The 27536-nt window shown below is 36.2% G+C and overlaps 2 protein-coding genes and 1 pseudogene across 2 annotated transcripts; 1 reads left to right on the top strand and 2 right to left on the bottom strand.

Moving 5' to 3' along the window:
- Nucleotides 1-774: 774 nt before the first annotated feature.
- On the bottom strand, nucleotides 775-11639 carry psmb5 (proteasome 20S subunit beta 5). The gene is made up of 3 exons (XM_042718698.1): nucleotides 11355-11639; nucleotides 9811-10117; nucleotides 775-1579 (listed from the first exon to the last, which is right to left on the bottom strand). Exons 1-3 carry the CDS (start codon nucleotides 11568-11570, stop codon nucleotides 1293-1295), a joined length of 810 nt encoding a protein of 269 aa, XP_042574632.1. The 5' UTR covers nucleotides 11571-11639; the 3' UTR covers nucleotides 775-1292.
- An 858-nt stretch (nucleotides 11640-12497) lies between these two features.
- On the bottom strand, nucleotides 12498-13631 carry LOC122136373 (annotated as a pseudogene).
- An 801-nt stretch (nucleotides 13632-14432) lies between these two features.
- Nucleotides 14433-24221, top strand: LOC109067790 (protein arginine N-methyltransferase 5). Its single transcript, XM_042718697.1, has 16 exons — nucleotides 14433-14693; nucleotides 15443-15561; nucleotides 16420-16505; nucleotides 16844-16978; nucleotides 17828-17940; nucleotides 18152-18201; nucleotides 18304-18467; nucleotides 18543-18704; nucleotides 18809-18886; nucleotides 20254-20312; nucleotides 20425-20547; nucleotides 21266-21441; nucleotides 21550-21753; nucleotides 21897-22007; nucleotides 22289-22353; nucleotides 23510-24221. The coding sequence occupies exons 1-16, from the start codon at nucleotides 14596-14598 to the stop codon at nucleotides 23660-23662; spliced, it is 1896 nt and encodes a 631-aa protein (XP_042574631.1). The 5' UTR covers nucleotides 14433-14595; the 3' UTR covers nucleotides 23663-24221.
- The last annotated feature ends 3315 nt before the right edge of the window (nucleotides 24222-27536 follow it).

The raw sequence follows: 27536 nt of genomic DNA, 5'->3' as shown, positions 1-27536 counted from the left end.
CTATAAATAGAAATTAGGTTGAATATTAAATGAAAAACATTGTGTGTTTCCAGGATATTCCTGATTATATATGTTCTTAATAAACAATAGTTACCGAAGGGTTTATTTAGATTATCGGGTTATTTGTCAAGTTGTGTGTGTGTATGTATAGTATGTATTCATACCATATAGTATAGGGACCAATTCTCACCTTTTTTTAAGGATTTTAATCAAGTTGTTTATATATTCATAAATAATAATTGGTAACACTTTAGTATAGTGACCAATTCTCACTGTTAATTAGTTGCTTATTAATATGCCTATTATTAACATATTGGCTGTTTATTGGTACTTATAAAGCACATATTCTACATTCCTAATCCTACCCACTATCTAAACTTAAAAACTACCTTACTAACAATTAATAACCAGCAAATTAGTAGTTCATTGAGGCAATAGTCATAGTTAATGGTTTTGTTAATGGCAAGAACTGGACCTTAAAATAAAGTGTGACCATATAATTTTAAATCATTCTGCAGACCCCACTAAAATGAGCGTTGGGGGGGGTACCTAAAAGTAACTGCAAAAAAGGACAAGAAAAGTAGTTCTGAGAAAAATTTGCTGGCACTGTGCAGATGCAGCTGGTTTGATATTTTGTTATCTAATGCAATGGCATTCATACATCAACTGTGACTTAAGATTCAAAAAATACATTTTTGGGCCATTGCACAAACACCTGTCAAAACACTTACCAACCGATACATCAGGTTCAAGAGGAAAAAAATAACACTTATATAGCAAAAATCCAAGGTTTATTGAGAGCAGGTTTAGTAACTGTGGTATCTGCAGATACAAGAGAGATGAGAAGAACAGAAGCCCGCACCCACTCAATGAGAGCTGGCCAACTGGAGTTTTGGCTTGTCACGGTGTCCATTGGGATACAGCGCCCCCTTATTTAATAATCACAAACAACAAGTGGAACTGCAATGGCTTGGGGTTGTAACACTACTGAAACTGGTTGAAAACTCAACAAATATTATATGTGAGCAAAATAACGGAAACTGGTCTAACTTCAAGAGATGAGAGGAAGAGAGAGAGGGAGCGAGACAGCCTTGCTCATGTTCTCATGCACAGACGAGCCAGCTCTTACAAAAGAGTTGGCATTAACTTTCTTGGAAGCAGATCTGATTTCATTAAGTTAATCGAAGTGCCTTTAAGTTATATCACTAATCTGCAATTCATTCCTCCCTTTTGAAACCCAACTACTACTGTGGCCTTTTCCCTCATCCCTTTTCTCCTCTCAACCCCTCCTTCTATGCTTTCTCACTCTGGTATTTAAGGTGCAGATGAAGCACGTCTTCCTGCGAGACCCTTTCCCAGCCTTCGCTGTGGACGCGGTAGAGGTTGACTTGTCCTCCGCTGTAGGCATCACGGTAAGTAGCTTGGTAGATGGCGCGGCGGCCCAGGTCGCATGCTTCTTCTACAGTCAGGTCGTAGCGAAGACCGCTGTCGACGACACCATAGGCGTACATGGATCCCGAACCAACTGCGAACAGGTCTCCGCACACTCGGTTGCCCTCAGAGTCCACGTAGTAGAGCCCTGCGATCAGAGGAAAGCAAAAGGAAGAGGAAGGAAGACCATCAGCACTGCTTTACGTCCTGCTGTGTTAAAAAGGCAGGCGCCTCCACGAAAGATGAAAGTGTTAAAAAAGCAAAACCCTTCAGAGAGAATTCTGTAGATCGATGTAATGTTATGAACACAAGGTTATAAATACTGCTCTGAACAATACAAGGTCAAATCCTTCTCGGTGAGAAAAGGAATCATGGGAAACGGGTGGTTGGCTATTTTTTCTGACAGCTGGATGCTTAGTAGCTGGAGTTTGGTCTGGGGGGTACAGGCTTCAGCATGAAAGCAAGTAAAAAAACAAACAAAAAAAAAACAGGAAGAGTTACAGAAGGAGTGCTTACATTTAGCTAATATTTAGTAGGCTAAGGACAAGCTGGAATGGGCAAACATAGCATCCACCCTGGAGCACCGCCTGTCGTGCTATTGATCGCTCTAAAAACAACAGAATTAATTATTGATCAATACCTGAAGATCCGACCTCTCACCAAACATGATGGACAAGGCAGATCCCTGTATGGTCCAGCTGCAGATCACATTAAGGTTTCAAGAGTCTGTGAGGCTGCGCAATGACGAAGCTCACTCCTACAGTTACGGTGACTACGTCCCATCTGTGCGCCAGCAGAACCAGGCTGCAGATGGACTGTTAACCAGATAGTTCACCCAAAAATGAATTGTCACCATTTACTCACCTTTTGGAACACAAAAGACATTCTAAAGATTTTTTTTCTCTGGTGTTCTGCAGAGGAAATAAAGTCATCCTGTTTTGGAATCACATGACAGTGAGTAAATAACTTTCTGGATGAGAGGGTGAATAAATGATTTTAGAAATTGAAATATCTCAAATTACTGCAATGTCTGCAATGACTGAATGATTTTAATATTTGATAAAGTTACAAAAAGTCAGTTTTAAATAAGTTCACACAACAGAGGATGGACTTGTTCACTGATGAAAACATTATTATGAATTACGGACAGGTATTTTGGCAAGAAACATTGGTTTAAAGGTAAAACGCTTTCTTACAAACACATTAACTGATAAACTGAAGTCATGTTGTGGAAAATTGAGATGTTTTTAATCAGCTGTTTGGACTCTCATTCTGATTGCACCCATTCACTGCAGAGGATCTATTAGTGAGCAAGTGATGTAATGCTATATTTCTCCAAATCTGTTTCGAAGAAGACACAAACTCATCTACATCTTGGATGGCTTGAGGGTGAGTACATTTTCAGCAAATGTGACCCCAAACCCCCTCAAGAAAGAAGAAAACTCTTGTGTTTACAACTGTGACAATGATCATGATCAACTAAATGCTGGATTTTAAAAGTATTTGAAGCTCACTGCATACACTCTTTATGGCTGAAAACGTCAATCTTCAATGCAGCATGCCAGTCTGTTATTGTAGGAACATCAACTTTGCATTGTCACACCCTAAACATGATGCTGAACAAAACAAACTGTGGTTGGTTGCTTTACATGTTGGTCAGACAGCCTCTTAGGTAGGCCTTGGCTAATGAAATCTGCTAGAGTCAGACAGACTAGTTCGAAGAGAACTAGCACTGAAAACACAATCTGAAACATTCCTTTTGTACTCTTTAAACTTTAAGTAAAGTTCAATGACCCCAAATTGGCTCAGAGAGACATTTTAAAGGACAATCTTAGGAAGTGAGGCACAGAAGTCTTCACCAAGCAAATTACACCCTCTGTACGCATCGTTAGCACGACCTGATAATCGTTACAGCATCCTGAGTATAGGCAGGGTAATTTACCATTTTGTAGAGCCAAGTGTGACGACTAAAAACAGGTTAAAAATGCAATAGGACGTCTCTTTCACCCGCAAGGCACCGGTTCTCATTAAGAGTGGAGTGCTAGGGTACTTCAGCAGTCTGGGATTTTTTTTTTAACGTACAACACCTGGGATCGTTTTATCACACAACGGACGTCGCATGCTACCTGCGTCGCTGAGAAAGGGTGGGGAACAACAGAGGCACTTGAATTTGCGAGGCCTCGTAAAGCAGAGGCGCTGAAGCGGGAGCGATGTCGGGATGTTACGACAGCCTGGCTCCTTGCACTCCATCACAAAGGTGACAGGCAGTTAGATGTGTTAGACTAAAAGTGTGGCTGTCTGCATGTATGAATGGCAACTTCAAGACAAAAGGAAGGCATATACACAGGTGATTGGCTGACTGCTTTGCTGATTGTCACACAGTCATGGTTGGTTAAGAGTGCTGCTGATGAGAGCAGCTGCTCAGAAAGCAAAGCAACTCTGTGTACAGACATCTAAGCATGCATGCACATCGGCAGTCCGCGTCTACACAACATGAAAAGGTGCCAGTTGAAAGAGCTTTATACATCTTTGAGATAGTGGTCTTTCTGATATTTGCAGCTCCTGGCAGGACAGAAGATTTCTATACTTTCACAGAAGGTGCACAACAAGCTATCGGAGTAGAAATTATAAGTAGATACAAAATTAATGTGCAATGTAGAAATATACAGAAAGAGAATACAGATCATAACGGTTGCTTTAACAGGAACCGGATCACTGTTGAAACACTTGAACTACTTTGGACTAGTGGGTCATGTCGGGCTTCTAAACACCTGTCTCTCAACATGCATCTCATGTAACATCACAGAAAGGCAAAAAGTCATTTTTGTTTACTGTTCCTTGCTGGTTGAATGATCTTCCCAACCCTATTCAGAACACAGAATCCCTGACAATATTCAAGAGCGAGCTAAAAACTAATCTCTTCTGAAAACTAGGAGAAAAAAAAACTTACTCTATGCTTTCTCTTTACCTTAATCCCTCAAATAATAATCAGAAATCATTCAGTGTAACATGAAAAAGAAGCCATTCTGAAATCATATAAAAAAAACACAGTCATTCAACAGTCTGTGACATCATCAGATGGCACTCTGAAAGACTGTGTGGTGCTGCAAAAAAGTGAGTTTATTGCTCTTAAAGATTTGATCATTTCAGCAGGGCTACAAACAAAAAAATTGAGTAAGGAGCCATTGGCTCCCATAAGAAAAAAACTTAGGAGCCAAATAATTTTTTTAGGTGCCACAGAATAAACGTGTTTTATTTATTTTACGATTATTATTATTTACATTTCAATCATACTGTCATGTGTTTATGTCTCATCTTTTCTTGACTTTAACAGCATTTTAATCCATCTTGTAGATGACCTGGGAACTAAGGTTCACTTGAAGTGGGAACTAAATGTCTTTTCCAGCTTGAAATCTACAGTCACAAAGAATTGTTCATTACACAGAATCTGTACCAGTATCATGGACCATAAGCATCACTTGGCCACTGAGTGTAGCTTGGGCTCCTCCTACACGAGACATTTCAGTAAGTTGTACTGTAGGATATCTTATAAAATAGCCTACCTTTTGATGTTAATTCATGTTCACTATGTACTATATTAGTAAAGAGAAAGATTAAATGGGTTCACTTGCCCTTGAACTGAGGCGCTAAAGCGACCGCGCCTGCCCCATTAAGGAGCGCCAAAACAGTATTGTTTGAATTTCGTTATGAATTCTGAATAATTTTAAAGCTGGTACTTTTTATTAAAACATGATAAAGCACAGAGCTTTTTGCGATTACTGGACGGCAGTTGCACTTCAAATAATGAAGTTCACGCATTTAAAGAACACAGACCAAGAACCAAACCTTCTTGTTTAGAAGAAGCCATATTAGTAATTATTATAAACGAGAATTGTTAACGATATTGCCAATATCGACACATCTGGCAGCTTTACCTGTTCTAGTTTGTTCAAGTTGTGCACGAAATAGACGCTGTATTTTCTGCACTTTCCCTTCTTACGTCTCCGTCATTTCTCTCTCGCTGCACAGCGGAGCTGCATTTATCAGACTGTGTGCATCAGCACTGATGTGCGGCAGAGATGAGGACTGTTTGAAACTCTTTTTTCCACTAAAATTTTGATGCGCATCGTCTCAGTTTAATATGTGAACATAACAAAAAATGTGATCGCAAAACAATTAGGAAAAAAGGCATAACATGCAAATTATAAAGTTATAACATGTAAATATATACCCAGATAGCAATAACACTTGGGCTGATTCTGGCTGAAATGCGTCTCTGTCGGTTCAGTCTCGGCATCGGTGAGAAGATAATGGGCCTGAGCCGCGCCGATTCTACAAAACACTTCTGGCTGACAGACGGCTTTTTCTCTATGGGCCGATCTCGGCTGAAAGCAGTTGTACATGCGGCAGGTCCACACTCGGTGTAGTTGTGTGTATTAACCTTCGGCCCGAGTTCGTTTCATCACAGACGAGGCGCTGCTAGAATGAAGCAAATCATCCACCTGAGAAAACTTTTTTAGCGTTAAATCCTGAGGAGCTTTCGGCGGGTAGTCGCCAGTGACGACCTCAGAAAAAACGTCACTCGCAAATTAATATTTATGGTCGCAAATGCGACTCTTTTAGTCGCAGTTTGGAGCCCTGTTTCAGCTTTTCATGGTGTGGTATCCGAAGTTATAAAAACATGTCATTCAGTGAAATGCCAAAAAAAAAAAGATTTTATTGTTAGATTTTTTGAAAAATAAGTAGATGCTGTGAATAACTGTGATCAAATTTACTGGTAAAGCTCAGTGTTTGAAATAGGTGACCAGTTGATAGCCTGCAATATAAGCTAAAGTAGAAGTTTCGTCATTCAGGGTAATGTTTTTGTCATTTTGTGTAATGAAAATTCTCTGTTACACCGCAGTGTCATCCATTACACTGAATGATAGTATCACTGTATAAATAACAATTTTAGAATCTTATTTATATTACAGATAAATTAGGAATATTTAGCACTGACAAATGTGTTAAACTTACTAAATATTAATATTAGAATGTATTTTTGTATTGTTTAGTTTGTGTTATTGATTAATTTTAGATGCCCATGAACAGAAAGAGCTGCTACGCACTGTAAAAAGCCAAAAAGCGAATAAAGCAAATGCAGACCCAGTAGTTTGGGTGGCACTCATAAAACCTGTTCACACCTAGAACAATAAATATAAAGATAACTGTAATGATAGAGAATAATAACTTACCAATATTTCTGAACAGAGTGTATCCTCACTACAGTATGTCACAAATTCAGTAGAGGCCATTGAGGGGATTCTCCACCCAAAATACTCATCCTGATAATCGTCATTTACGTTATGTTGGACAGAAACACAGTAATACAGAAAGTATTACCTTCAAGCAGCAATTTTTGGGACGGAGAGAGTCAGAAACAAATGGCCTTTTTCCACTGCATGGTCCCATTCTAAAACAATACTAAACTGCAGTGGAAACGCAAACCGAGCAGAGCCGTACCACACAGTGGAAAAGCGCCAAAAGTGATCTTGGCAGAGATCTTTAGAACAGTAGAATAAAATGCTTATTACTTTTCAGCATCTGCTTCTGCCGTCATTTACTCAGGAATTTACTTTTGATAATAGAGCACGTAACTCAACCAGCAAAGAGATAATGCAGCTCTATCACTACACTAACACAGGCTAAAACTCTGGGGCATTGATGGTGGTCTCAACAGAAGTTTATCATCACCATCTTTGTCAGAATCAAGTCACTTTTTTTTTTTTTTTTTTTATCAAATGTATTCCTCACAGCAAACAATGACTTTATCACAGGAATAAGAGTGCCAGACACTGTTAACACAGTTAGTGTGGTCTGTTTAATCAAGATTGATTTAATTTGCAGAACATTTACCTCTCTATTGAATCACAACGCATTGTAACAGCCAGTACTGCTATCAAACTTCTAACAGCAATCATTACTTGCAAAATTGATCGGAAGATTTACCACATACTTTTGTTTGCCTGCCAGGCAAAGGTTGTTTTTTTGGGACCATGCTAGTCTGTGTCACCGCATAAAGCCCAATTGATCTAGCTGACGGGATTTTGCATGCAACCTGACTGCCCTGGCTGAGAGCCGCGTCCATCATGGTGTTGCTCCCTCCTGGCCCACAGTCACCGGCATATTGATTTCCCATTACTGTGTCACTGTGCAGGGCCTCTTTAAACACATCGGCTGTGATGTAGAGTGTTTACAGCACCCCAGTGTCCGCAACTGAGGGATGCATCACTATCAGAGAGCGCTGTGTCGCCATCTGGTGGTACTGGCTAAAACGACTCCCTGGTTTGCAAACTCATGCTTACTAACCGCATTTTGTAGCAGTAATTCATCTTTGTCTTTCTCAGTCAGTTTTGCTTCATTTAGGCTTGCACACCTCATGTTAGAAAGAGACAAAATGAACTGAAAATTGGCAGAGCTCACCATTAAGACCACTTGATTAAAAGCCTCTTATGCAATAAATGCAATGTCCAATTAAGAAAAATGGACATCAATCATGGTCTAGAAAAGCAAAGGTCTTGAGAGTCCATTAATGTGCAAGTTTGTGATTAATCTCAAAAACAAAGTCATGGTGCTGCATATTAAAACCAGTTTCCGGCTACTGCTTGAGACTGGCAGGAAATTATGGTGATAGAGCTATTTTTACAAAGCTATTTCAGCAGAAAGGGAGGGTCAAATCAGCAGAGAAAATAATCACATAATTTGTCCCCATGCCAACTGCAGCAATCAGTCAAAACATAAATGGCACAAAAAAGGTCCCTTCTGACAGTCTTTTACATCACAAAGCTATTGCAGATGCAGACAGATTACAGCTGGAATGTTTCTGATCAATGCTTTTGATGGAAGCAGAAAGGAATCTAAAGCAAAAAAAAACACCTTTAATTAAAAGCAAATATTATTGTAAATATCATTATGAAATATGTAATTAGCATAATCCCAGAGCTCACAGAACAATTTTAAATGATAATATTAAGCAGGTCGGATGTATGAATAGCTGTGGAACTTTTTACATAAAATTTTTATATTTACAACAATTTTAACATTAATTACGATTTACATTTTATTTTCTTAGAAATTATAATATGGTTAGTTATATGATTAATAACAAAATCAATAACAATATCAAAGCATAACTACGGCAAATCTGAAAAAATAATTACATAGGCAGTACTAAATTATATCAGAATATAAATTATATAGCCTACATTTCTATTATACGTAATATAACAAAAACATTGTATAATAAAATATATAATAAAATTATATAAAATAAAATATATAATATATTAACACATCTGTACATATGTATTATATAAGCATTTTATAATTTTATTATAAGAAGCTTAGTACTAAATCAATTGTATTAATTATATACTAGAGTTGTGCGGATAAATAATAATATCATGTATGGACGATAGTCAGAAATATTGCTGATGCCTTTGATGATAGCAAGACGTTTGTTATTATTATCATCATCATCATCAGGATATTAATACTATCTAATTAATATTAGGCCTTATTTGTTCCATATTGTTCCATATTTGCACGTTTTCTGTAGCTGCTTTTTGAAAAACTAATAATTAGTAACTTACAATGTTTCTTTTAAATTGTTATGTTAAACACAAATATTCAAAATTCAGTCATATTTAAAACATTAGACTTCTTTTAGCCTTACACTGGAGCTGGTTCAATTTCCAGCAATAAAACTAAGTAAATACATAATTACATTCAATATGCATGATAATATTGTGTATCGTGATCTCGCAGGCTGATGGTAGGACAATATGACAATTGAGTATACTGCCCAACACTGTTATATACATTTTACCAGTATGTTTTATGTAAATTAAATATCTAGCCAAATGCGTAAGGCCCACAAATGATTCTGACCAATTACAAGAACTTTGTCTAATCATGTTTTAATCCACTTAAAGGGATAGCTCACCCAAAAATTAAAATTTTCTTTCTTTTGTTAATAATTGAAAAAAAAAAATATATATATATATATATATATATTATATATATATATATATATATATATATATATATATATATATATATATATATATATATATATATGCACACACATATATATAAGAATTTTGGTAAAAAAAAAAAAAAAGACAAAACCGGTTGAGGGTAGCCACTGACTTCCATATTATGGAAAAAAAGCTATGCAAGTCAACTGCTTTGTTACCAACATTATCAAAATATCTTCTTTTGTTTTTAGCAGAAGAAAGAAACTTATACAGGTTTGGAACAACTTGAGGGTGAGTAAATATTGATAGAATTTTCATTTTTGGATGTACTGTCCCTTTAAAACACGCATATGATATTCACCTGGTCCTCTTTTGTCCCAGCCGCAGACCATCGTGCCCATGCTGAGCCCCATGCCTTTGTACTGATACACCATGTTAGCCAGTAGCTTGGAGGCAGCCGCCACTGAAATGCGCTCTTTGTTGCGCAGCTCATAGATGCGACACTGCCTGGCCAGCAGACGCTCCCAGAAGCTGCAGTCCGCGGCTCCTCCAGCCATGGTGCCAAGCAGGTACGGGTTGATTTCAATCACCTTCTTCACTGTCTGTGAAGCAATGTAAGAACCAGCTGTTGCTCTGGAATCCACAGCCACAATCACGCCATGCTGAAACTGAGACAGATGAGAGAAACATAAATGTGAAGCTTGCAAAATTAATATTAATTGAGAAAAAGACAACTTTTTATATTTTACTTTATATTCTATTACTGTTCATTCTATTACTTTACAATGACAAAATGCTGATGTAGACTGACTTTTAATCTAAAAATTAATCAAGTATTCAAGGTTTGGCTGGTTCGTGTGGTACAGTTAGATGGGTGGGTTATGAAACAACACCGTTTGGTTTTATAAATCATCCCTCTCCACTTAGAGCCATTCAAAAGTTGCTATGTACAGATTTTTGTTTTCATGCATAAATCACTAATATTTACTTACAGAATATTTTACCAATTCTTTATTTTGTAAAAATTCTCTCAAAAGCACAAAATAGAATTATATTGTCCTGTCAGAAGTTTTCACGTCACTATTATCATGCAGAGTCCCATCAGACTTAAATAGAATGACACTTGATGATATTAATAAGTCGTCATTTGTTTGTTCTAACTAATAGACAAACACAGGTTTATGAATAATCTATTAAGTCAAAGCAATTAAGTGTCATCCAATCAGTGCCATTGAGGACAATAAACGACAGTCAAAGTAAAGCTTAACAGATTTAACATGTAAACAGTGCAGAGTTGTGATTATATAACACATTTGTCAGTAACTCGCTTCAGTACTCACTTCAGTTCTAATGAAAAATTATTTACTGTAATAATAAAGTAGACTAAACATGGCATTTCTGTCTGCAGAAGATCCTGACAAGATCAGCTACTTATGAACCAGCAACAACTGGACACTATAGGCCACAGTGAAAAAAGCTAATTTGTCGCTGTGTCATTAACTGTGTCATTGTTTTATAATTCTTACAATCTTCACTTTGGTATTTTGCAGGAAAGCTGGAGTCTGTATGTATTCATACTGTAATCAATCTCCATTTAAACAAGCATACAGACATTAACACTTCGGAGCTCTATAAAGACGTTTTAATTGTTTATAACACACACGTTAAATGATTAGACACTGCTGTGCTTAGCGACTGTGAGTAACTAACAGCCTCTTGCGCTTCTGTCTACCATTCAGACTTTTGTTTTCATTACAAACACTGTATAAACATAACAGCAGTTTTATAAAAGACACTAGCTTCTGCATGTCATAACTGTAATGGTATGAAGACTTTAATTGTAAGGTGGAGTAAATCGTTTTTAAACTGGCCAGACGCTACTAGCTGCTAGCTAAACGAACTCACTTTAAATGCTAAGGTGGTCGTGCCGTGAAGAAACTCGATTTTTCTCTCCGGTTCATCCCCTTCGCTCAGCGGGTTCACGGCGAAGTTCAGACTGTCATCCAACGCTTCCCCAAAGCCGAGATCCGTCTGGTTAAGGCCACAGCCGTGCGCAAAAGGCTGGTTTAAGCGATCTGCAAAATCCGCAGACTCACTCCTCAACACACTAGACAGCGCCATGTTTCAGATAATAGCCAGAAGCGGCGTTCTGCTTCTTGTATGTCACACGTTGAAGATGCAAACGATTGTGGCCCCGCATCGCCATCTAACGCCTAGGATGAACGATAGAAGCAAAACACTTTATTTGAAGCAATTGAATTTTTACTTAATATGCCTAAACTACTAATACTAGTGGCTGACACTCTGTAATTTGTCATAGTGACATTTTTTGGTTTGAAAAAAATTAAAACATTACAGTAATTGCTTGTCACAGCTTGATAAGTGCTTACACTGACACCATTCTTAACACTCTCAACAAATGTAGTCTTTATCATGTATTTGATGTATACCTCACAGTTTTACCAAACTAGTTCCTAATACAATATATATATATGTATATATAACCAGTGGCTTCCTAAAAACACTTTTAATAAGGAAAAAATGTACCATTAGTAGGCCTATCAATGGGTCTCTGAGGAATGGATTTATTTATTTAGCCATCTTTTTTTGCTATCAAATTGTTATTTCTTTTTATATTTATCCACATGTTTAGACTTCTTAAAAATCAGTTGTGTCATTGATTTCTCAAAATAGTCATACATTAATTTTAGTCACACATTAATTTCTATACAAGGCAACATTTATTGCACATGTAGAATACATCGTCAATTATTGTACACAGACTTAATCTGTTGACTCATATTAATAAAAAGAAAAACTGGAATGGCAATATCAAGGAAAATCCTATTTGTTTAGCCTATGATTACAATTGTTTATGTGGAAAATTATTTTTGGTTGAAATACAGTTTATGAAAACATATTTTCTTCCCCTGTGCATTGTGGATTCTTTTTTATCTGTACTATCAAGTGAACCGACTGACATTGTTCTACTCACAACTGTTATTTCTGTCCATCACATTCATTTTTGTATTCCCAAAGTTTGTGTCCCTATCCACAGTGTACTGAATGTATATCACCTTCCCCTAGCTCATCCCCCTCTCTTTTCTCTCTCTCTTTCTCCCTCTCCTTTATCTTCTTCTTCTTTCTCTCCCTCTCTCTGTATACTCCTCCTTCAGATCTACTCTGTCTCTGCGTCGCCAGCCATGGGCAGCGATGTGGAAAAGGTCTACATTATTTCCAGAGTAGATGTCCCAGTGAGTGGCTCTGAAAACAGCCTCCCGGGCCATGCCACTGCCTCATTCACAGTCATCCCCCATCTCCAGCCATCATCAAGCACAGCGTACGCATTGGGTGACCCTGAGCCCACTGATATTATCTCTCCTTTCAGTTGCAGGCCATCACTGCAAACATAGCATACCCTGGGACCAGCCCGTCCTCCAAAAGTAGTCAGAACGTTTTTTTGTATTTTGATCTGACACAGTTGGATTCAGTGCTTATCAATCTTTTAAAATCTCCTGCTCATTTAAAGAGGCCATTTTCACACTACTTAGAGCTGAATCTGAAATTGTAGATACACCAGTATCCTGTTCCACTGCTTCCTTAACATCTGCTATTTCCATCCAGGAATTTAGGGTTTCCAGAGTTTCTTCTCCATCCCATCCATGGCACTCTGTTTTTTTTCTGCTGCACTGCTGAGGGGGTAAAGAAAATGAAAAGCACTATCTCTGTCAAACTCAGACGCTGTCCTCCACATGTATCCCATCTCATTTGGTGGGTAAGTGCATGGGCTGGTGTCATCAAGGGTGTCCAGGAAACCACAAATATCCTGAAGAGCCATTTTCCGTTTATAGTGAGATAACGGCTTGTAAGTTGGTCCAACTTGAGCCTTGGAAGCTGCACTTACAGAAAAGTCCCCTCTGAGACAAGGATTTTTAGGAGGTGGAGAGTATTCACACCCACACATATACATACTCATGTGATGGCTCAGCAAAAATCTTTGTTATACTAGGCTATAACCGATATGCTTCTGAGGCACAACAGTGAAGCGACTCTCAAACATAGGCTAATCATGAAAATGCTGAGATGAGAGCATAACGAGCTCAGTCTGTTTTTCCACACACATACAAGGACTCTAATGCTAACCTCACAAATTATTTTCAAAAAGGTTTATGCATAGTGGACGTAAACCATATAACACAACACTAAATTCAAACAAAATGTGTAACTGACCATGAAACAGTTTAATGGTTTGATTTGGAATGCTTTTGTTTATGGGTGTATATGCAAGTCTTTTTTTCATAATTTACAAATATTCGATTATAACCATTACAATAAAATATTTTACATGGAACAGCAATGGCTTAAGATTGTATGGTTTTGATTCATAAATTATTTCCTATAACCAGGCTCTAAACAAAGTGTAAAGATGGTAGCACACTGGACAACAAGAAGAGTTATATTTCATTTAATTGTATGTATCCACAAACAATGATTGACTGTCATAAAACTGAAAGCTTTCAATTCAATGTTTCAGAATCAGATATATTAATACAAGTATTCAAATCTAAGTGATTTCTTGTTAACTATTTGGTTCATTTCTAATATTCCGGGGTAAGAGATTTGAGTAGCTAATTCAATCTGTTTTGGAAAGCTATTCTGCTTCAGGCAACGGTAAAGCCTTTAAATATTATTTGTAAAATTCCAGGGCAAAATCCATGTCACGTGGGTTTAATCTGGAAATAAGCAGCGCTTAGTTTAATTAAAAGAATTCGTTGCCGTGGTTATCGCAACTCAGTTAAAGATGAATGACCCCGTCGTATCAAAAACAAGCTGCTTATTACATAAACGACTCGTCCCCTTAAAACTAATTAAACGTTCCCTCAGAGTTATTGGAGCAAATTCGAACTCGCCAGCGATCGCATCGTCTCTTTCTGCAGCATCACGTCTGCCCAATAGTCTGATCTCGTTCTGAAGTCTCGCGTTGGTTGCACGAGAAAGAGAAGCTGCGTTTCAGGCAATCGCCATTTTGGATCTATCCCCGCGTTGTTGCTAAAAATGCAAGGACTCTTATTTTGAGCCAACATGACGTCAGTTTCTCCGTAGTCCTCTATCAGTTTCATGTTCCCTCCCATCCTGTCTCCTAACGATGGCGTCCGGCGGTGCAGGTAGCAGGGTCTCCTGCGGGAGAGATTTGAGTTGTGTTCCCGAAGTGGCGGACACCCTCGCTGCGGTCGCCAAATTAGGGTAAGCAAAGAGAGCTTTCGGCCCAGTAAGCAGTCAAATTATCTCAGCGTTGTGGCTAAATGAAGTGTGCTCAGCTTGAAGTTGGCTCGGCTAGGTCGCTGCACGTGATGCACATGAGCATTTGCTAGCTGTTAGCGGCTTCTTCACATTTGCTTTTAACTCACACATGAGTCTGCACACCAGTTCTGGGCAATAACATACAGCTTTCTTTTGAAAGCTTTAAAACACCATCAGAATAGGTGTTTATAATTTTTACTGGTTCGTTTTAGTATTTAATAGATGTTTTTGAATGGATTCATTCAGTCTTGTTGATGAGAAATGTTCGTTTTCCAGCACAAAAAAATGTTACAGAAGTATTACATCTGTTCAGTTATTATTCAAAGTGGAGGTGATTAGACATGCATGCATTATAATTATTCTGACCTCACTGACTGATAGGATTGTGAGACTGATGGGAAAGCTGAACATTTGATAGCTGAGCAATCTAACCTCTGAATCATAGTATTATAAATAATTTATCACTATAATTACACACGTTTTGCTTTGTAATGCCATACAAGCTTGGTGTTTTTATAATAAAAAGATGTACTTTATTGATTCCTAAGCAGATATCAATAAAATCTAAGACAAAATTGGAAGACCCTTTCCTATTGATGAATTTTGGCATTTATTTTAAACGTGTATAAGAACTAATATCTGTTTTCTTTGTGTGCACTGTTTGTCTAAATCCATATCATTCTGTCCTATAGTTTTGATTTCCTGTGCATGCCACTGTTCCACCCACGGTTCCGACGGGAGTATGAACTGGTCCCTGCTAAGTCACGACCCGGAGCCCAAACACGCTCTGACCTGCTGTTATGTGGCAGAGGTGAGATATAAGAAACGCTGTGCATAATAAAGTTTCACTCATCCAATACAGTGAATTGAGGGGAAAAATGTTTTTGAGGTCTTCAAGCTCTTAAATTAATCATGTCATTAGAAAATGTTCTATTTTAGTGATACATCAGTGTACTTTGAAAACATATTCTAACTGTAAGAACTCAAAAACATCCTACCTAGTCCAAAACTTCTGCATCTTTCTGATCAGAAACTTGAGAGTGAGATTATGACGTGACTTACACACACCGTGAACACACACCCAGAGCAGTGGGCAGCCATCTATGCTGCGGTGCCCGGGGAGCAGTTGGGGGTTCAAGGGCACCTCAGTCGTGGTATTGCCGGCCCCAGACTCGAACCCACAACCTTAGGGTTAGGAGTTAAACTCTCTAACCACTAGGCCATGACTTCCCCACATTATTTAGAGGAAGTTACGCAGATAATATTAATCCTGAGAAAAAAAAGAATTAATGATAACAGTAAAATTTTGTAAAGTCACATTTCACATTCAAAGACAGACTTAAAAGCAATCTATTACATTTTAAGGGTAAGAAAGAGAATGGAAAGTGGTTATGAAACCTAAATCATGACTATTTTTGCCACAAAAACCTTAATTAGCTTTTAAACAATCCTCATGGGACAAAATTCAATGATTAAATATTGTATGATCAGACCCTGTAATGTCAGTTCCTCATTAAGTTCCTTTTTTTAAATTAAAGATTGGATAGCTAACTTGTTCTCCATTTTCTTTATCCATGATACTCTGTGCAATTACATTTACAGAATTACATGCCCTTAAATGTTGCGATTGTATCTTTGTAATAATAAGATGTCCATTCTTTCTAATTAGATTGGAACACACTTATCGTGGGAAAGCTGTCACCCTGGATTGAGACAGACTCAGAGCTGACCACAGAACGCAGGAATTCAGAAGAAGTATGTTCATAATGTCTTATTTTTTTCATTAACTATATTTTTGAGGTCCTTATTTTTACCCTACTAAATATATTCCTTGTCTAATCTGATATTATTAATAAGCTGTAACTTATTGCTGTATCACAAATAATGCATACACATGAGCACAATATCTTGACCCTTTTGGGTTTTTGATAAGAGCTTCTTCAAACAGTAGTGTCATTATAGCTGTAATCAAGTCTTGGATGCAAACGAGGGCCATTTATTGGAGATCGGCCCAACAAAGAGGAAGCTGAGCAGATTTGTTGTTTATTTTGATGTGATCACTGCTCCTAATGTCTTTTGTGCCCTTGCTGCAGGCGCTGGTACAGGAGCTCAATTTCTGTGCTTATCTGGGGTTGCCAGCTTTCATGATCCCCCTAAGGGGTCCGCACTGTGCCAACCTGGCTCGAATCCTGCTTAACCACATCCACACAGGACACCACTCTTGCATGGTAATGGAAATCTGTAGCATAAAATGAAAACAAATATGCTCAGAACACACTATTATTTGCTTATGTATACACCCTGGGCCTATTATTTACACAAAACCCTCGTTCCTACTGCTTCCATTTCTTTTCTTTTTTCGCTAATGGAATTTTAATTAGTGGTTTGAGTTGACTGCTTATCATTTTAACTTGCTGTCCATCTATTATTTAAAATAATACTGTATGCATTATACTTAAAAGTGACATAATCTGGTCCTTTTGCAATATTTATTAGTCTGTCATTTTAATGTATCAATGTGCTTAATTATAATTTATATTTGTACAAAAATATTAAACTTAACTTTTTTTTTACATTGATAGTAAGAAATGCTTTTGAGCAGCAAATCAGCATATTAGAATGATTTCAGAAGGATTGTGTGACACTGAAAACTCAGCTCTGCCGTCACAAAAAAAAATTATAATATAAAATAATTTATTTTATAATTATATTTCACAATATTACTGTTTTACTGTATTTTTGATTAAATAAATGCACCCTTTGTGAGAGATTTCTTTCATAAAAAATTACAAAAATCTTACTGACCCCAAACCTTTTAAGTGGTAATGTACTCTATCATGCTGGCTTATTAGAAAGTAAGTTATTTAAAGCATTTGTACAAAATACAAAGACACAACCTCTGTTCCAATAAGGGCACACTATTATAATGCAAAGCCACGTGTAGTGCATCAGTGTGCAAGCAGAAACACATTTGTTTGTTTTTTCTCAGTAGGTTGCTCTTTTATTGCTTGTAATGCTACTTGCTTTGTTGATTAGGAATTAATTAGTTCAATGTTGATTTGTCTTTAATTACATAGTTTTGGATACACGTTCCACTGTTAGACCCCGAGGACACGCGTGAAGATCTCATCGAGAACGAGTCATCTAAACAAATGGATGATGGCGGCAATGATGAGAAGACCTGGGCATGGTGAGAGAGCTGAAACAAAGCCATTTGTTCAATTAAATAAAGATATTAAATATCTAATTAAAACATCTCATTAAGGATGAATATGATTTTTTTTTTCTTTTCTTTTTTTCTAGTCCATATTTGGGTCTGCTGTGTAATTAAATCACTCAGCTGCATGGAGAATAAAGCAATCTTTGGCCTCTGTTCATTTAATTTCCTTTTTCCTCTTCAGGTGGCACTCATTCAGAACACTCTGTGACTATAACAAGAGGATTTGCCTTGGTAAGAACAAAAAACTCAAAATTGAAGTGCTTATAATTGCCTATTAAAAATTAAGTGGTGAATACTAACAGTTTTTCTGGGGGTTTTTCTCTTCTTTGTGAGCTATTGAAATTGGAGCAGACCTGCCATCTGATACATTAATCGACAAGTGGCTTGGAGAGCCAATCAAAGCAGCCATTCTCCCTACCAGCATTTTTCTAACCAATAAAAAAGGGTTTCCGGTCCTTTCAAAAGCCCACCAGCGAGTCATCTTTCGCCTCTTCAAGGTAAATTTTACCCAAAATATGGTGTCAGATTCATTCTATTCAGGAAGGTTGTCTAACATTCTAGGGTCTCCCTAGCTGGAGGCTCAGTTTATTTTCACAGGGGCAAACCGCCACAGTGAGAAAGACTTGCGGTCGTACCTGCAGTATCTAGAGTACCTCAACCAAAACCGTCCACAGCCTAATGCCTACGAGCTCTTCGCCAAAGGCTATGAAGATTACCTTCAGTCACCACTGCAGGTCTGTTTTCAAAGGATATACTTTTTGCCTAGTGAGTTTTTCAGCACATTATTGATTATTTTGGTTTCAGTTATGCTAATGTAATGCCTAATTGTTTTTATCAGCCTTTAATGGACAATTTGGAGTCACAGACGTACGAAGTTTTCGAAAAGGATCCCATCAAATATTCTCAGTACCAACAGGTGAGTTAAAATAATTTGGTAATGGAAAGCAGAATCTATCATCATTTGGTCACCAGTTATTTATTCTCATTAGTGGTGTTTGTTGCATCATTATAGCTCATGTTAAATGATAAAGTGGGCAAAAAGGGGGAACTGAGCCATATCTAGGGGTCACAATATGATAATGTTGGGGGATCTCTTTTACTTTTACACTACCACTACCAGTCAAAAGCAAAATCAGTTATTTTAAATCGTAAAAAAATATTTAAAAATTTACTCTTTACTCTGAACCAAAAATCAAATAAATGCAGGTTTGGTGAGCAGTAGAGATGTCTTTAAAAAAAAATGTTAAAAATCTTACTGTTCAAAAACTTTTGACTGGTATAGTGTACATTTATTCATTTAGCAATTAATTGTTCATTTGGGTTTGTAAGGAAATACCCTAGCAAACGCATAGAAATGTGTTAAAGGGATACTCCACCCCAAAATGAAAATTTTGTCATTAATCGCTTACCCCCATGTCATTCCAAACCCGTAGAAGCTCCGTTCATAAAAGGTATGAAAGTCGTCATCAGAATACTCCATCTGCCATCAGATGTGCAATCTGGGTTATAGTAAAGTGACGGGAACACATTTTGTAAGCGAAGAAAACAAAAATAACGAGAATTTTATGGACCTTGACACTGTTATTTACTTGGCAGTCTATGGGACAGTCTCAAGCCTCCCGGTTTTCATCCAAAATATCTTAAATTGTGTTCTGAAGACGAACAGAGCTTTTACGGGTTTGGAACGAAATTGGGGTAAGTGATTAATGACACAATTTTCATTTTGGGCTGGAGTATCCCTTTAAAAACACTAGAGCAAATGTTTGAGCACCTTAGCATTCATATCCATTACTGTTCAACAGCTTGGGGTTAGTAAGATTTGTTTTCCTCAAGAGAAATGAACTTTTATTCATCAAGGACACATTAAATTCGCCAAAGGTGACATTGAAGACTTGCATTGTATAAAATACTGTTCTATTCTGTACTTTCAGTTCATTGAAGGATTCTGAAAAAAAAGAAAAAAAAAGTTTCCACAAAAAAATAACCAGCACAACCTTTATAAATACATTTTTTTTTTATTGAGCACCAAATCATTGAAGACTTCACACTGAAGACTGGATTTCAGTATTCATCTTTGCTATCACATAAATAAATTACATTTTAAAATATAAAACAGTTCTTTACATTGTTATAATATTTCACAATATTGCCATTTTAGCTGTTATTTTTTATCAAATAAGTGCATCTTACTAACTGGTGAATGGTAGTGTGCAACTGTCGTGGAGGAAAGGCACCACTTGAGAAAAAAGAAAGAAAAAAATGGTGAATTGTCTTTCCGTACAGGCGGTATATAGATGTCTACTAGACAGAGTTCCTGAAGATCAGATGGAAACCAATGTGCAGTAAGTGACTTCAAATACTTCCAGGTGTCCCATTGTCAGTTCTTGATGAACTAGAAATTTCAGAGATATGCTATTTGCTTGGCAGACTGTCAACACTGAGATTTCTTTTCAGGGTTTTAATGGTACTAGGTGCAGGTCGTGGTCCACTGGTAAATGCCTCACTTCGTGCTGCAAAACAGGCTAAGAGGAAACTGCGTGTGTATGCCGTCGAGAAGAACCCAAATGCTGTTGTCACGTAAGTAACTTAATGTTAGAGTGTCCATTTTTTTCCTCCTCCTTTTTTCCCCTTCTCTTGATAACACAATACTGTAATTGAAGATTTATAATGTCTCTTATGCTCATCAAAATACAGTAAAAATTGTGTGAAGTATTTTTACAATTTAAAAAAACACATTTCTATTTTAATATATTTGAAAAAGTTATTTATTCATGTGATGGCAGTGCTATATTTTCAGTAGCCATTGCTCCAGTCTTCAGTGTCACATGATCCTTAAGAAATCATTCTAATATGCTGATTTGATGCATAAGAAACATTTCTTATTATTATCTTCTTAATACATTTCTTAGATTGAAAACTGTTGTGCTTATTTATTCAGGATTCGTTGATGAATGAGTAGAATAGCAGTAGAAACAACAGCATTTATTTGAAATAGAAATCTTTTGTAAAAAAAAAATATTTTATTAATATTTAATTTATTAGAGAAAATATTACTGACCCCAAACTTTTAAAGAGTATGTGAATATATATTTTTTGTTGGTTTTAAACCGTTCACTTTCACATTAATTCTATTAAAACATTTTAAACTATTAAACTTTTTAAATAAGTAAATGTGATGCTTTAAAGGTGTTTTAAAGGAAAAGTGTGTAATTTGTTTTCAGATGTGTTCATTTGATTTCAAGTGTAATAATTTATGTAAATCAACGGTACTTTGGTGTTCCCCTGTCTTTCTCAGGCTGGAGAACTGGAAATTTGAGGAGTGGGGTGATCAGGTGACCGTTGTGTCATGTGACATGAGGGAATGGACTGCTCCAGAGAAAGCAGATATCATTGTGAGCGAGCTTTTAGGGTCATTCGGAGACAATGAGCTTTCACCCGAGTGCCTTGATGGAGCACAGCACTTCCTCAAAGGTTTGATATTAAATCATCTTTTATTTATTTATTATAAAAATTCTATAATTTTTCATTCGCCCTGTTTTACATCTTCTGATCCACTCATGGACTCTTGTTTTCTCTTAGATGATGGCATAAGCATTCCCTGCTCTTACACGTCCTTTCTGGCTCCACTGTCTTCTTCTAAACTATATAATGAAGTGCGTGGGTGTCGGGAGCGAGACAAAGACCCCGAGTGCCATTTTGAGACACCATATGTTGTCAGACTACACAACTTCCACCAACTTGCAGACCCCAAACCCTGCTTCACCTTCGTACATCCCACCTCAGGTACAGGATCAGGCAGAGACAAGACAAACAGATGCATAAGAACATATGTAGTCCAAAAATCGTTCCTTTAATTTTATTTTGTTACTCTTTTTTTTTATTTTTTTTTTATGAAGCCATTGACTCTTGATCTTTATCCTGTACAGATATGAATAATAACCGGTATCAGTGTCTACGGTTCTTGATTGGATGTAATTCAGTGCTTCACGGCTTTGCTGGATATTTTGAGGCCACACTCTACAAAGACGTCACGCTCAGTAAGTCTTTTAGTAGTGGCACACAATGTCAGTTTAAAGGCTGTTTCACAATGTAAGGCTTAATGACCACAAATTGGCATGGTTATCAGAAAAGGGCAATTAAGACTCATTTATATAATAAGTAAAACTATTTAATTTCTATTCAAATAGAATCAAATGCATCAAACTGTAGATACAGAGTGTTTAAAGTACTCTATTGTGTCAAATTTACTGGACAAAAGTGCAGTTTGTGTGTCTGTTGCTTTAGTGACAAATAAATGTCTCTTTCTTTGTGCTTGCAGGTATAAAACCTGAAACACACTCTCCTGGGATGTTCTCCTGGTTCCCCATTCTATTCCCTCTGAAAGTAAGTTCAGTACTTTTTTGTACCCCTCTTTCCATTAAACACATTTAACTGGACTGTCCCGCTTTTAATGTAAGTATACAAGCTCACTTATGGATTGGTTTAATAATATTGTTTAAGAAAAAGTTTTATCATTTTTATCATATGTAAATGTAAAACACCTTGTGTAATTTTAAATGTTTTATCTTTGTTTTGGTTTGGTATTTATTGTTATTGTATTTCTATAACTCTATACACTACATTTTATTCAACAAGGTCAAATTAATCAAAAATGACAAACTTTTACATTACTACAAAAACATCTATTTCAAATAAATGCTGTTCTTTGAACTTTATATTAATTGTAGAATCCTGAAAAAACTATCTTGGTTTCCGCCAAAATATTAAGCAGAACAGCTGCTTTTCAGCACTGATAATAATTAGCAATGTTTCTTGAGCAAATCAACATATTAGAATGATGTCTGAAGACTGACACTGAAGACTAGAGAAATGGCTATTGAAAATTCAGTTTATCCATGACTGAAATAAATTACAATTTAAAAATTCAAATGAATGTATAAATAGAAAACAGTTGTTTTAAATTGTTAAAATTGTTTTAACCATTTTACTGTTGTTGTTCTGTATTTTTGATCAAATAAATGTAGCTCTGATGACCTTATGATATTTATTAAAAAACAAACTAATATTAAAATAATAGTAGCTCCTCCACCTGATGTTTTTTTTAATAGAAGTATACACACCACAAAAATTTACTCAGAAGTTAGGAGTGCATTTTTCACTTAGCCCATCCCATTGCATTCTGGGAATCCCTTCTCATTGAGTGCTAGTGTGCTTCGTTATAGCTGTCAGTTTATCTTTATATTTGATTTTATGAAACAGTCTGGTTCCACTGAAACTGTATTATTAATGCTACTGTGTTTTATCTCAGTATATGACCGTTATCCATCACTCAATGCACGCACTTTCTTGTAAAACCATTTGGTGTGAACATCTGGCATGGACATAAATACAATTACCACTTTCAGTTTGAAAGGAGCCAGCTAAGCACTGTCAGAGCGTGGCAGTTTATCGACTCCACAGTTAATGCGCTGAAGTGTACAGCCACGTTGGGAGTGTAATCCTAACACCTCCCCCCCACCCTCTCTCTCTCCCCATGCAGCAGCCGATCCCGCTGTCCTCTGGCGATAACGTGAGCGTGAGGTTCTGGAGGTGTAACAATGGAAAGAAGGTCTGGTATGAATGGGCTGTGACTGAGCCTATATGCTCCGCCATTCACAACCCTTCTGGCCGCTCTTACACCATCGGCCTGTAGCAAGCTGACATCTGCTGACACATGGGGTTACACTGACTTTTGTTTTTTTTTAATAAACAATCTGGTTTTCAATCAAGTGGCAGGTTTAAATATCTTGTTTCAAGGGCCCAATTACACTCAAGGAGATTGTTCACCATGACAGCTATGTATCTTTGGCCATTTCTGTAATGTTCATAAGAATGGAAATTAAAACAGCACTTACGAGGTATCCTTTAAAGCAATGCGCGATGTCCTGGTGCTCTTTCTTAGTTCATACTCTTCTGATGTTTCAAAAATATATTAATAACACAAAAGCTGTTAGTTTTTGAATTCTATTGTTTCTAGAACTGATAAAGTGAGTCCCAACAGTCTATTTTGTCACTCTACATAATATATCAGCCTTTTTCCCAATTGTCCACCAGTGCCCTGCAAAGCCCCGTTGTGAGAATAATCATAGTATGATGTCCCCAGTCAGGCCATGTTAGAAAACATATCCCATACTTTTCTACATTTTTTTTTTCCATATTAAAAAAATATGTATTGTCCTGCAACATGAATAAAAAAAGGTACAAAACTGTGATCTTTCTCTCCGATATATTTTATAAAATTTCCCAAGACAAACTCACTCCATTTCATAAATCTATGTTGCAATATGCAGGTAATGATGATCATGACACTTAAAAAAAAAAAAAAAAAATAAATAAAAAAAATAAAATAAAAAATATATATATATACACACACACACACAAAATAAATACATATTGCATTATTATTATGCATAAATAATCCAGTGGCCAAAAAAGAACAAATTGAATTAGATGTTTTTGCACAGTTTCTATAGATATTGCAATATCATTATTGTGAATTAATGTAGATCATGATCATGACATACTAAATCAAAATTAGATGTTAAAGAGTCAGAATTATGGCATGAAAAGTGAAAATTGGCAAATATTACTTTTTATGACAGTTGACTTTTCAATGTCCTTTCTCAATTTTTTACTTTTTGTCATAATTATTTCTAGTTGACACTTCATAATAGGTGGCAGTATTGCACCTTAACACTCATTTTGTATCCAGGAAGTGTGGATTAACATGAAACATTTATTTTTGTATCCTATTGTACACATTTACATGTTATTCATTGGCCAAAAAAAGAAAACAAAAAAGTTAAAGAATCATTTGAATTAGGTTTTTTATAGATATTGTGATAACATTATAGTGAATTCTTGTAGGTTATTATTTCATACTAAATCCCAATTATGAGATAATCAAAAATAATAATTGACCAGTCAAAATTATGGGATAAAAAGGCATAAATTATGACACAAAATTTTGACATAAAAAGTAAAATCGACAAATTCTACTTTATATGACTACGTTTTGTTAATTTTTGTTATAATTTTGAACTTTTATCTCAATTATGTTTTTATATCTCATGATTTTGACTATCTTACAATTATGACTTATTTAATACTCCATATGTATTGTGAAATCTGATATCATGACTAGGGTTGGTGCGACACGTGACCAAGCGCTGTGAGCAGCCTTGCGCCAGTTTTCTGACGTTTCCCGTAAAGGATGTCACAAACCAAATAACAGAAACGCCGCCCTGCCTCTTTAATTACTGAGCACATCGTGTCTTTAACTGCCGAACACATGTTTCCCACGACTGTACGCCCACTTGCACCTTTGATAACTGTTTAATATACATACTGACTTCAGCTTGGACCACTAAATAAATAGACTGCTAATGTTATGCAAGTATGAGGGTTAGATTATTTAGTGTACAGGTCATTTCAAGAGTGATAAATAAAGTGATAGAAAATATTTATTTTCATGCATTTTAAATGTTTAAAAATGTGGAAACCACTAATTGCATCACACCATCTCCTGACTGCATTATTATTTGTAAAATAGGGGCTTTATGGAGTGTGTGTATACATGGTTATAAGTATAACAGTTTATATTTCATTAATTTAGGGAAATGAACAAGTGTCTTAGCCATCAAGGAACTATTTCTCCAACCAGCTTATTCCTGCTTGAAAAGCAAAATGTTATTGATCGTGTAAAAAACATCAGCTTTGAAGCACATGCTGATTGATGGACTAGCAATACTTAACATTACTTACAACCTTCCAGCAACACTACATTCAACGAAGGTAAAATTGTAAAAAAAAAAAAAACAATACTAGTTCATTTAAATGGAACTGGAATCTGAACCTGAAAATTTGTATACTGTAATACATGTTGAATTTTGACATTGCCAAACTTTAAATTAAGTTGACAGTGAGTAATAAACAGTATTGAGCATTGAGTAGTTGAGTATTGTGCATTTTTCCTTAACACTATTTTTTTAATAGTTGTTTAATGATTTTAATGGAACCGGAACCAGAAAATTTCTGACGAATCCCAACCCTAATCATGACAGCCGTAGTTGAAACAGTGTTGCTGTGTGGGGCTGGTCAGGATGCTCAAACAGAGCCTCAGTGTTCACATGAATATTTTAATATGGAATAAATTATATAAAACTTACATAAGCATCAAATTGTTTTAGGCAAAGAACTGTCACATTAGCTATTGAATGTATTTAAGAGATAAGTAATTTGTAGCTAAACAATTATAGGCAGGGAACCCATCAGCGCAGATTTTGTTTTCTTTGTTTACTCATGAACACTCATTAACAGAGAGCAGCATATGAACAAAAGGGAAATTTCTCCAAGAGTGTTTGCCAAGACATCTAAACCTATTTGTTAGCATCATGCAAGGAATATTCACAAATATCCATTTTAAGCACCATTTATTGTGATCCTTGTCTTCTTGGTGAGCAACTTTAGAAGACACTAGAGAAGGCACTTGCTTTGTCTAATTTAGTTATGAATGTAATTTGCGTCTGAGACTTTTCTTCATTTTATTCAGTTATTCTTTAACACTAATTTCTTTGGAGTTCAATTTTACAAGTCATTGCATCATTGTTTAGGTTATTGTTAAAAATGTGCCAGTCTGAGGAAGTGGGCTTCCTCAGCTGCGTTTTGGTTTCTTCTACTTAGAGCTACTAAGAACATCTTAGGGAGTTTCTTCACTGGCACTGATGCCTTTGGCAGCTCACCGGGGTGCATGTAAGACATTATTGTGTGTAAATCAGCTTTGGAATAGTATGCATGGTGAAAAGCACTATACAAAGAAATTAAAATTTAGCTTTAGGAAAAAGCTTGTTGATTTGCATGGCTGGCTGAGCTGAAGCTTTGTTCTTTGGCCAAAGAGCTCATTTTTGTCATTTGGCCCCTAGCAAACACAAATTTAGCCCTTTGAAGCGCTGAAATTTTTTTGTTGCAGCCCCATTGTGCATGTATATGTTTGTCAGTCTATATTTACAAATCAATGTTTAGATCTTAAATAAATATAAAATAAAAATATTAAGTATTATTTATATATATATATATATATATATATATATATATATATATAATATATATATATAAACTTTTATCGTATATGGTGGCCCATTTCTGCCACATAAGAAAAAAAAAAAACATGCATTGGTAAAGCATAATTATGATGTACCAAGTCATTGACATAGAAAGTCATAATTATGACAGAGTTAAAACTGAGAAGTGTCAATAGCTATGTTTCCATCCACCTAGTTTTATGCGCATTTTGGAATATTGCATTAAAAAAACGCTTAATAGAAATGCCTCAATGCTCATAAATTCTAAGAATGTGCATAAAACACTTATGCACACTACTGAGTAGGATAAACTTTTTTTGCGATAAGAAAAAATGTGAATAAAATACGATGGAAACACATTTACCAAATAAATTCCACCATGTGCATAAAATAAGTCATGTGAGTTTGCATGATGGGACGGGATAACTTAACCAACCAGTGGAACGA

The sequence above is a fragment of the Cyprinus carpio genome, chromosome B2, assembly GCF_018340385.1.
Source record: "Cyprinus carpio isolate SPL01 chromosome B2, ASM1834038v1, whole genome shotgun sequence".
Lineage (NCBI taxonomy): Eukaryota > Metazoa > Chordata > Actinopteri > Cypriniformes > Cyprinidae > Cyprinus > Cyprinus carpio.
This window is presented reverse-complemented; position numbering and strand designations above follow the sequence as displayed.